Source organism: Lutra lutra, chromosome 4, assembly GCF_902655055.1.
Source record: "Lutra lutra chromosome 4, mLutLut1.2, whole genome shotgun sequence".
Taxonomy (NCBI): Eukaryota; Metazoa; Chordata; class Mammalia; order Carnivora; family Mustelidae; genus Lutra; species Lutra lutra.
The window spans coordinates 34,916,626-34,928,936 of NC_062281.1; the positions used below are offsets into that span (position 1 = coordinate 34,916,626).

The 12,311-nt window shown below is 43.1% G+C and overlaps 1 protein-coding gene across 3 annotated transcripts in view; it reads right to left on the reverse strand.

Moving 5' to 3' along the window:
• Positions 1-11,512, reverse strand: part of FZD6 (frizzled class receptor 6) — a 40,198-nt gene extending 28,686 nt beyond the window's left edge. For 2 of the 3 annotated variants that reach the window (XR_007126778.1, XM_047726911.1), the window contains exons 1-2: positions 11,374-11,512; positions 10,091-10,428 (exon numbers count right to left, since the gene is read on the reverse strand). Coding sequence is in view for 2 of the 3 variants with exons in the window: in XM_047726911.1 (XP_047582867.1) it covers positions 10,091-10,267 (177 nt within the window). In the remaining variant the exon portion in view is untranslated. The remainder of the gene's footprint in view (positions 1-10,090; positions 10,429-11,373) is intronic. The other variant, XM_047726913.1, reaches the window with a different exon arrangement.
• Positions 11,513-12,311: the final 799 nt, after the last annotated feature.

The window sequence follows — 12,311 nt, forward strand, 5'->3', positions numbered from 1 at the left end:
AATAAAATCTTAATAAAAAAAAAGAGTGACAAATTGGCATCCCTCAATTCTTGGTTCAAGGAGTGGAATGAAATACAAGGATTAAAAGGATTTAAGGTTTAAGAAGTTGAAAATCAAATGCACAGTTTGACACTGCAGGTTGTCAAATTATACTTTAGCTAAATTTGCTTCCCTTTCACATAAGATATGGAGGGATATTGTGATCTGGAAGCAGTGGGACCCCCAGATCTGAAGTGGGGATACAAGACAAGGTTCAGAGTACTCACACAGAGCTCTCTGAACCTGAAGACCTCAAAGCAGACCTTCACCCTTTGTTGGGGCAGGTGCTCCTCATCTGAAAGATTTGCTTTGTAAGAAGAAAATAAATAGCCTTATACCACATCCCAACCACTCTACAAGTCTCAACCTGTAAGTAGAGTTCTACCCCAGCATGCCGTGGGATGGTCAAGTCAAAATCACATCTGGAAAAAGGGAGTATACATTACTTGTAAGACACTGTTCACTTACATCTGTTTCTGAGTGTGCTGAATTAAGGAGGAAAGAACAGAATTTTAGACAAGGCTAAGATACACGGATACGGGTGTATTCATTCTAGATTCAATGTGCTAGTTTCAGAAACTGGGCTTCTGGAGGTCAGAGGATACATGGGCTCATGATAGGGCTTGGTGGGACCTTAAACCCAACCCCCTGTAATTTCCAAGTCCATGCCTGCATACTTCAAAGAGCTGTATTTAGCAACAGTACAATCCCCATACGGGCTTCCGGGATAAACATTATTATGGTAGAAGGGGCCAAGTGAAACCATGAGAGATCTCCCGCTACCAAGGTAGAAAATCAAGAGCGATATTACAAGCTGGGGGCAGGGGAGGGAGCAATTTCAGAGACAAATAACACCACTGAAAACATATTTTGGGGTGTAATTCTTAGCACCTGTCCACTTTAACTCTCCAGCACAACCAAATATGACATTAATAGATTGTCTCAAGCAACCTCAATCAAATGGCTAAGATGCTTTCCCAGATAATATCTATATTGGAGCAAATCGATGGCAGCTTTGGCCCCTTACATGCAGGCCAGTGCTAACCTGGCCAATGATTTTTGCTTCCAAAAGCCGTCCACTTTCACCTAGAAAGGACAGCAACACAAGTTTCCTAACCTCACTTCAAGCAATGGTTCTCAGAGTGGCCCCTGAGCAAGCAGCAGCAGCGTCCTGAGGGAACTTGTGAGCAATGCAAATTCTCCATCCCACCCCAGCCTACGGGTTCAGGAGTTCTCTGGTGGGGGCAGTGATTTGTGTTCTAACAGGCCCTTCAGATGGTTCTCATGCACACCAAGGTTTGAGAAGCACTGCTTTAAAGTAACATCAGATTTTCAGATCTGTGACTTGATGTCATCATCAGAGACCCTACCCATATTCTGCTTCATACAACATCACTCTGGCCCACTGTATTTAGGACAGAAAGCTGCTAAGGGCACAGATATATTCTAATGAGGAGATGAACCCTAAATAAATAAAAGGACCTTCCACCTTGGTTTGCTAATAGTTCCTGATAGTGTCAAGACTAGACACAACTAAGGGACATCTACACAGAACCACCTGAAGCCACCTCTCAGGAACTGGGTATTACCTAACTCACCCTCATGACGTCAGGCCTACCCAATAGCATTCCATCTTCAAGTGACCTGAGCAGATATTAAGACGGGAGAGCAGTGTGAGTAAACTGCTACACTCTCAGAATGCCGGCTTCTGCCATATTACCATCTTTTTCCTTAAAACACACATGCTATGACTTGACAATGGAAGGAATCATAATGTAAGCCTGGAGTCGGTGGCACTGTAGGATCCTGCAGACAAAGTCTGGGTTAGAATTCCACTAGAGAGCGATCAGAAGAAGATATTTTGATTTTTTAAAAATATGTAAAGCTACCCCTAAGCAGAGTGGTCCTGTGCCAGTATCTTAGCTATGCCCTGACTCCCTTAGTACTAAACTAAAAGACGGAGGATATATAAGCGTTTGTCGCTTTGCTGAAACATGGATCGCACGTGGAAGTAAGGGAGCAAGCCACTTTCTCCTGAATAAGACCGAGTGCCGCGACATATCTGATTCTCCGCTCAGGATATGTGCTTTCTACTCATGGGGACATACTCAGTAATTCTCAAGAAGTGCTAAGAGCTTTATTCCTTATTTTTAAAAAAGCATCAAAACAAAATCAACTTCTAGTGATGGTAATGAAAACTGAGGGAAAGTGAAGAAGTCTAAAAAATGAGAAAAAACAAAAGTGATAGGTCTTAGCTAGATGGAGAGTCACTTAAGATCTAAAGGGGTCCTTATTTATTTTTTTAAAAGATTTTATTTATTTGAGAGAGAGAGAAAGAGAGTGACAGCACGTGCATGCGAGAGAGCACAAGTGGCGGAGAGGGAGAAGCAGGCTGCCCACGGTGCAGGGAGCCTGATGTGGGGCTTGATCCCAGGACCCCAGGATCATGACCTGAGCTGAAGGCAGACTCTTAACCGACTGAGCCACCCAGGCACACGTAAAGGGGGTCCTTATATGTTTATTCCTCAGAGAGTAAATACTGTTAATGTGGCTACAGAGATCGCAAATAAATTCTATGAGAGTGTTAACAGACAACTATACAAGAAAGTGATGGAAACTTTGTCACTTATTTTCATGAATGAGACCAGTATCAGGCAAGTGAGTTTCTTTAAATAATACAAAGCAGGGCCTGGAATACAAGAGAAGAAAAAGCAGGAATTTGCATTATTTCCACGATGGAATACTTATTTTTTTTTAAATGGTTCTTAGCAGGGAGCATTATAAATTTTAAATTATTTCTTCAAAAGACTTTATTTTGGAAATTTGGCAAATATACGCAATAACTGGTTGACACTACAAAAGAATTCATTCAGGGAAGAGTCAACTCTTTAATTTAAAACTTGTGAGTTGGGGGGCGCCTGGGTGGCTCAGTGGGTTAAAACCTCTGCCTTCCGCTCAGGTCATGATCCCAGGGTTCTGGGATCAAGCCCCGCATTGGGCTCTCTGCTCAGCAGGGAGCCTGCTTCCTCCTCTCTCTCTCTCTGCCTGCCTCTCTGCCTACTTGTAATCTCTGTCTGTCAAATAAATAAATTAAATCTTTAAAAAAAAAAAAAAACTTGTGAGTTGGAAAAATTCTAATTCCAGGGAAACTACACATTCAGGTAGTTTCGGTAAATATTAATGAAAGTCTACACGACAAATACACAAACCAGAGCCATAAGCTTTCGCTACCTACATGTCGCATTCTCAAGGAAAGGAAATAACCACAACACAACAGTCTTCTCACAGTCTGGAAGAACCATGACACTTCGTGGACAGACAGGCTCTCCTGAAGGCATAACTAGTCACATCCCAGACTGTGGAATATCAAGGGAGAGCCCTATAGGGACCTTGTGCCCATCAGCAGAGCCTCCCTGGAGAAGTGCTGTTCTCTGCTCACATACGCATCTAACCCTGATTCTGAAGATGATGATACAGTCACGGCACCTTCTTACTACTGATGTGGGAAACAAAGGTAAAAGAAAAATTAAATTTCCTTAGTACTTACAGCCCGCTGACAAGTCCTGAAACAGGCAGAGCAACGTTCCTCTAGGAACTCCACTGCCTCGATATTAACACTTTGCTAAGGGCAAAAGGCAGTCTTAACTTGACCCCCAGGATCCTGTTAAGTCTACTGTAACATATAAAAATTTCTTTGGAAACTTCCTTCTCTCTCTGCATACCCCCTCCCCAACAAGATACATTTTGGCAATCATTCTCCAAAGTGTATGACCCTCTGAAGAGTGTCCTGACTGAGTTTTTACCAAAGGGTAATAAGTGACCTTTTCCTAACAATAGCTAGCGCCCTCAGGATGCTGGAAACCTTGTTTCCAAAATACCTGGGAGGCTTAGGCTCTCCCTAAACCCCTCCCAACTTGGAAGTATAAAATGGGCTACTTCTGCCCACGGATCCTGTCCTCATGCTTTAATAAAACAATCTTTTTCCATCAAAAACGTCTCCAGAATTCTTTTTTGGCCCTTGGCTCTGAACCCTAACAACTGTCCTGCATCACTACTGTTACACAGTATCACAAAGGAAGGTAAGTTTATGAGTTGTACATTTAAAACACAAAAGGTAGCCACCATACACACTCTGACTTGGAACACATTTCAGTATCTGTTTGATTTTGAATGACTCAACAACTTACTTTCAGAATAGTTACAGCTATTTCAGAAAGTCTTTCCTGAAAAACAAGAGTTAGTGACACTAAACATTTTCTTTCCTTCCATGTGGGGATATAAGGCTAGAGAATAAGGAGGAAATGAAGGGGTCCACTAGATTCCTTTAAAAGCAGGAAAGTGAAAACACTTAAAAATCACTGTCCAGCAGAAATGGTTTTTTTCCTTAGAAGTTTGTTTATACAGTCTTCCTCCACTCCTTTATTTTTAATTGGATAGAGAGAAGTTTCAGTGCTGCGTATTAACAGGTGGAAAGGAAAGGGGGTTTTTTGGTTTACTTCCCTTTAGACTATTTGAAAGTACAATGACCGCATGCTGTTCTAAACACAATACATGACTTTGCTTTTACCTAGACCTCAACGAAGGCAATTCAAAAAGAAAAATACAATATTCCTGTTTCCATTTTCCCTAGATCAATCTCAGCTCTTTCTGGACGAAATCAGTCTCTCAAGGGACATCAGCCTCACAATTTGGGAAACAATGCTCTAGATACGAAACGAAAAGGAACACAATGGAAAACCAGCAGCCACTTGTTTTTCTACTTGGGAGAGTTGGGCTGTACAACATCCTTTTCATTACCAAGCCAAGTTACTATTCAGAATTGTAAATTAACTCTTTGAAATACAAATGAATTCAGCTTCAGACATTAAAAGAAAAAACTGAAATCCCTCATTTCAAGCAATCTCTGAAACAAAACCGGAGAACCAGAATATCCCAGTCAGTGGTCTGTGATAAATTTGGCCTAAGAAAAATTTATGTGGAAAGTAAGTAACATAAAGCTCAAGTAACATATTAACAAGAATGAACGATCATGTTTACTTAATACATACTCGGTGTGTAATATCCTTAGGAACACTTTCAAATACCTTAAACCATGTCCCACAAACTAGCCTGTGGGCCAAAAAATGGTGCACTGCCTGTTTCTGTAAATACAGTTTTATTGAAAACACATCTACACTCATTTGTTTACAAACTGTTTATGGCTGTTTTGCTACAGGTGCAGAGTTGAATAGCTGTGACAGAACCTGTATGGTTTGCAGAGCCAAAAATTCTTATTATTTGGTCCTTTACAGAAAGTTTGCATTCCTTGCTCTAAACCAATGGGTCTCAAACATTAATGTTCATGAGAAACACTCAGCTTGTTAAAACACAGCCTCCTGAGCCCTGACTTCACAGATCATGATTCAGTAGGTTGGAATGGGGTCCATGAACATATATTTCTAACAAGCCCACAAGCTGCTGGTCTATAAACCGAACCCTGAGAACCACTGCTCTAACCCATCTCCTGTAATCACAGAGAAGCTTTGACAACAGCTATGAATTCTATGGCTATAAAACAGGATAGCCCTCAGACAAAATGAAAACTAAGGTGTAAAAGAGGACTGGGATAGATCCGTTGGCATATGGAATTCTTGGTAGTTGAGAAAGGACAACGAGTTGCTTGCCGTAATCAGCTGATGATTCTTCAGCCCCTTATTCTAACATTAATTCATAGTGAACACTGGGAACTCAGTAGGGACCATCTTGAAATTACAGGATTTAATAGCAGGGATGCATCTCTCCCCTCTCTCTACAATGGTACTCTAGGATAATGAACTCCAAATGATGTGACTTTATAAGGTCAGTGTTACCATTCAAATGTATGTAGCTATTATGCAGAAAGGAAATCGGATTTAAGAATAAAATTTTTTTTTTTTAAGATTTTATTTATTTGTCAGAGAGAGAGAGAGAGTGAGCACAGGCAGACAGAGTGGCAGGCAGAGGCAGAGGGAGAAGCAGGCTCCCCATAGAACAAGGAGCCCGATGTGGGACTCGATCCCAGGACGCTGGGATCATGACCTGAGCCGAAGGCAGCGGCTTAACCAACTGAGCCACCCAGGCGTCCCTAGGATAAAAATATTTTTTAAGAACTTTATAAGACATGAGTTATAAAACTATAAGAGAAAACATGAATGAAGGTTCCTACCAAAGACATTAGGGTTGGAAGTATAAAACCTCATCATTTCTTTAGAGACGTTATAAAACATTTTTTGTGTTTTGTGTGTGTGTGTGTGTGTGTGTGTATGTTTTAGTAACAGCCAGGCTCTACACAGTTATGATTTAGTATTTGACTAGACTATAGCACAATGTAAAAAAACTGAGACATGTGGTTTATAATACAAAACGCCAATCAAAAGGCGAATTCTTGGGATGCCTGGGTGGCTCAGTTGGCTGGGCTGCTGCCTTTGGCTCAGGTCATGAACCCAGGGTCTTGGGATCAAATCCCACATCGGGCTCCTTGCTCAGTGAGGAGCCTCCTTCTCTCTCTGCCTCTGCCTGCTTGTGCTCTCTCTCTCTCTGACTAATAAATAAAATACAATCTTTAAAAAAGAAAGAAAAGATGAATTCTTTCACTCCATATAAATATTAATGGTTAAAGAGAAAAATATTTTCTTTATTTATTTATTTGAGAAAGAGAAAGCAAGCACACGCAAGAGACCGTGCACGTGTGAGCAGGGGGAGGGGCAGAGAGAGAGGGAGACAAGTAGACTCCCTGCTGAGCAGGAAGCCCTGTGTGGGGCTAGATTTCAGGGCCCTGAGATCATGACCTGAGTTGAAACCAAGAGTCGGATGCTTAACCGACTGAGCCACCCAGAGGCCCCCAAAATAAGATTCTTTAAATTCTAAGAAACAAGTATCGTGTTAATATGGGAAAGAGCACAGAGGATGTCAGCTAATATGCTTCATTAGACCCAGGCTCAGGTAGAACTCAAGTGGGTGATTTGCGAACCACCTAAAAGTATCAGAGTTTCTTTCACTTGAACACTGCAGATGACAGAGGTGGAAAGTGACGATTTGGAGGTAAAATTCTCTTTGCTGATTTATTAGAACAGGAAACACCACTGGCTTCTTTATTCAGCTTTTACTAGGCATCTACCATGCTCCAAGGCACTGTACTAGGCATTGGGAAAAGGTGAATAAACACCATCCTCTCTCTCCACACATTCGCAATCTAATGAGAGCTACATGTATAACTGCGATACTGAGTAATAAATATAAGAACCGTTATATATTTAGGCACTATCCGAGTATAGAAAGTGAGATTACATATGCTTGGGAGAAAGGTGAAAGAAGGCTTCCCTGAGCACAGAGACCTGCATAAACTGAGCAGGTGAAGGACAGGTACAGAGTCTAGGACACAATGGATACAATGTGTAAAAGGCACAGAAATGAGAGAGAGCAATATGGAGTAAAGTATGTAACGTCTGAAGGGACAAGATGGGAAGGAAGCCGGCCAGGAAGGCAGGATCCCCTATGAAGGTCCCCTATTTCTAGGGAAATGGTGAAGAATGTTACCCCCAGAGTGGACCGTGAGGATTTGTTTTCATAAAATCACTTTGACAAAACCAGAGAGGAGCAACTGGTGAAAACTGTGAGAAGACTTAGTATTTAAGGCACAGATGAGAAGAAGAAAGAGAGGTAGGTCTGAAGAGAGGTTAAAAAAAAAAAAATTCCCAGTTTAATTTTTATAGAAATGAAATTTGCAAAGAAGCACCAAAGACTGAAATTAACCCATCATATTCTGAGTCTTGGGAAATATTTTCTTTTTTATCGAATAAGATCAAAGGCTAAAAACAGACAAACAAACAAAACCACTTAGAGATGACATTATGGTCCGTGTGGACAGAGAAGAGTTTGTCTGAACCTAGTGCTCAGACCTTGGACAAATTGTAACTTCTCTGAGCTTCGGTTCCTACATGATGGAGGGCTCACAGGTTCTTAACCAGGGCTATAAAGGGAGGTATATTTCAATATAATTGGTTTCCTTTGTCATGCACCTCATCTTAATTCAATTTTAAAACATTCTCTTATTCTAGATGGGGTCAGTGGCACAAAAGAGATTAGGAAGCTCTACCTGTTATTTAGTGTCACAACTCTCAAATTATAGGATTTGGGGTATTCGTTACAGGAACTAAAAGAGAACGTCACTGGCTAAGGACAAGTAAAGATGGGGCAACAGTAAAAGCACAATATCATGGCCAAAAAAAAAAAAAAAAAGAATACACAAGGATTTACAGTCTGACAAAGGTTGATATTACTTAGCCTTTCCGTTTCCCTTTCTTCTTTTGCAGGTTAATATTATATTAAACAACTGTTTGATGACTTCCTTCTCTTATATCCTTAAACTTACTGAAGTATGATTGATAGAAAAAACTTAACAGTAAAGTCTATGAAAAAGTTTAGCATATGGGGAAGATTATATAATGAGGTTGCTAATGTTAGCAATCAAATAAAGGTGGTGAGAACAAAAATGCCTTCTTGATAATGTCCAGACACGAAACCACTTGGAAAAGAAAAGCAGCTAGATAAATAAAAAAACAACCTTTTTCTTTTAATCAGAGACAACTGGTTTTAAAAAGACATGTGGGAAAAAAAAGACACATGGAACAAAAAGTAGTTCCTATCATCTTGAAATTACAGGATTTAATAGCAGGGATGCATCTCTCCCCTCTCTCTACAATGGTACTCTAGGATAATGAACTCCAAATGATGTGACTTTATAAGGTCAGTGTTACCGTTCAAATGTATGTAGCTATTATGCAGAAAGGAAATCGGATTTAAGAATAAAAATATTTTTTAAGAACTTTATAAGACATGAGTTATAAAACTATAAGAGAAAACATGAATGAAGCAATTATTCCTTGAAGGCACTCCTATTACATACTTTATTTTGATCAGATTAAGCTATCAAAATGGTCCTGATTAATGAATGAAAGTATCACTGCATCATTTGCTCAGTGTTCAAAATGATATTTTGCATTGGTTTGAAAACCCACTGAAAGATTACCAAAAATGTAATCTGTAGTATCTTTTTCAAGTACGTCTACTTAGTATTTAAAAGCTCTGCTATTTTAGACCTGAATCTACGAATGAGGTAGTCGAAAAACTTTTAAACTAAACAACAGTGAATGGATAAATCTAATCACTTTTTAAATTAGTGTCCATATTAAGGTTGTAGGAGTTTCATCTCTTAGCAACGTTCTGAGGGGAAAAAGCCTTTACCATCCCTGGACACTTCTTGTGGAGAAAGACTACAAAAATATTTGTCTTCTTCCCTTCTTGAGACTTATCAACCTAAGAGATCTGTATGGGAGGGCAGGTTCCCGTCTCTACAGGTAACTCTTTCTTCCCACGCATCCCGGCAATCTGCATTATCTCCAAACCGGAGGCAGGTAACTGAGGTACCTAAGGCAATCTTTAGTGTCACTCTGCTCCTCCCTAGACCTGTGGTTTCTTTTAACAGGTATCTTACAAAGAGTACTTAAGTGCCACGCTTTAAAAAAAAAAAAAAAAAAAAAAAAAAAGCCACTTTTTAGCTGAACAATTCAGCCCTCACATCTTCCAGTAATTGATTTATTTCAGAAAAACTGGGCCAGGTGAACATTTACAACTACTTATGAAAATACAGGGGTGTAGTTCAAGCACAATATAGGATATATGTTCAATGAAATAGGAAAAATTCAGAATTCACATTTCCAGAGGAACTACCATAATTGATTAAGGGAAGCAAAACATTTGCCAGGTGCACGACATTTCAAAATCATCACTACACCTCACATAAAATAAACCCTCCCTTGAGTAAATGCACTAACAAGGGCCACAAAACTACACAAAACAGAAGTTAGCAGGGGAAATTAATTTTCAAAAGGATGTATTCAGTATATGAAGTTGTTCACAACCTAAAGGAATCCCTTACTGTGTTAAAAGAAAAAAAAAAAAAAAGTCACATTTATAGTTTATTCCAGAGCAGAACATCAACTACTTCTCTATAAATGTATGAAGAAATACTCACCTCCATTTTCACAGCAGCTGTACTCTGGTCATAATGCCTCATCAAATTAGGGAAAAATGTCATGTTGTAGGCCATTTTCATACATCTAGGGACAGTAATTGGTTCACAGGTGAAAAGACTGTGCCCTTTTATGAAGGGTGGAAAGACACATATCCACAAAAATGCCAACATTTCCATTTTCTTCAGATTCCTGGTTTTACCACATGGCTGGGATTAATCGCTCTTTTCATCCTCAGATTGTCATCCAGAAAGAAAATGTTCAAATTGCTCTTTCATCATTTTGCCATTTTGCCATTTTGAAGGAAGCTCTTTTCCTGAAATGAGTTCTGGGTCAATTACTGTAAAAACAACCAAGAGAGGGCATGTGCGACATCTGTCAAAAACTCAAAGGCGGACATCAAAGTGCAGAGGTTAAGATTTTCACCCTGGGTAACTAACGCTGGGAAAACGACGGAAAATTCCGTCCTTTCGAGATACTCTTCACCTGCTCTGGCACAGAATACAGAATTGGCCGAGGAAGTCTCATTCTCTAGGGAACCCATGACAGAACCTTTTGGGGGGGGGGGGGCAAAGGATGAGCGAGGTGGAGGGAAAAAAAAGTCACGCTGGGTTTGATAATACGTTAAAAAGTATTAATAGAATCGTGAACGCTAAAGGCCCTTGTTGGGTATCTGATTATGCACAAGAAAACGGAGTCCCAGGGAAATTCGTTCAGGCCTAATGAGTTCTTAAAGTCTTGGAGGACTCCATAGGGCCGGTCTGTGGGGCCCTCTCTGGGAGATAGGCTTTCCCTGTTTTCAAAAGGCCAACTAGGGGGAGACGTCTAGGATTCCTCCCGGAGGAGCGAAATCAGTTCTCACCGGCTGGGGCGAGGAGTGGCCGCACCGCGAGGGCACTGGAACAAAGCTGGACCGGGAGGGTGACGGACGCCCGCGGGAGGAAAGGCCTTGGGCCCCGAGTCGCGACCAGCCGCACCCCCTACCCCAGCACCCCTGCCCCCGCCCGGTGCCCGGCTTGCAGCGCCTGGCGCGGGCCCTCGCCCCACAGCCCCGCACCTGCCCAGGGCCTGGAGCCGCGCAGCAGCGAGCGTCCCGGACCGGCTGGGCGGCGCGGGGCCCCAGCAGCGTCCCCCCGGAGCTCGCCCCGACTTCTGCGGCAACTCCGGCCTGCGCGGCCTGTCCCGCCGCCGCCGCCCGCCCCGCACCTGTGGCTCCCCGCCCGCCGCGCGCCCCCGAGGCCCGCCCGGCAGCAGCCGCAAGCCCAGCCGGTCCGAGGGGCCTCACCTCCCTCCGCTCCTCGCCCGGTCGAACGTCCGGCCGCCGCGAGCTGAGACGGCGGCTCCGGGAAGCGTCCGGAACTCCAGCTGCCTCCGGAGCGGCCCGGGGAGCGAGGGCCGGGCGATCCCGCGAGACTGCGCCGCCAGGTCGGGCGGGCAGGTCTGGGCTCGCGGCGGCGGCGGCGGCGGCGGCGGCGGACCTGGCCCTCCGCCCCGCCCCGCCTGCGCTACGGCCCGGGCGGCGCCCCGGGGACCGGGGTCGGGCTGCGGGTCGGGCTGTGCGGCCGGGGGGCGGTGGGTCTCCTCCACCTTGCGGTGGTTCTGGTACCCGCAGCACACGGCTGTGCCGCGCGTCTCGCTCCCCCGCTGCAGCGGGCTTCCGCCTAGAGGGCTTTCTTGAAGCTCTGGGCGCTCCCCTCAACAAAACTTCCTTTAAGAGAACCCACTGCATTTCGGATCTCAGGACACACAAGAATTCTTAAAAGGGGGCAGATTTGCTCTGTAAAGGCAATTCTCCAAGTGTCCTTAGTGGGAAAGTGGGGGGAAAATCCCTTTTGTTAGTTTTGGGGGTCCGGCCACCAACTTGAGGCGCAGGTGGCAATGGGATTCCAGCCTGGCAGGTCCCACAGTTTTACTGACGCAAAACCCTGATAGAAATAGAACTACTTTAGAAGTCAGCCTAGGAGCTAGAACCAACCATGCCACACATCATCCCGTGGGCTTCACTTATTCATCCCTCCTTTCTTCTTAAGACGCAACGACCACGGATCTTTTCCCTCTCTCCATAGTATTGTCTTTTCTAGAATGTCATATACTTGGAATTGTATAATATGTAGGCTTTTCAGATTGGCCTCTTTCACCTAGTAATAGTCTTCAACGTCTTCTCATGGCTTGACAGCTCATTTCTTATTAGTGCTGAATAAAATCCCTTTGTCTGGCTGTACC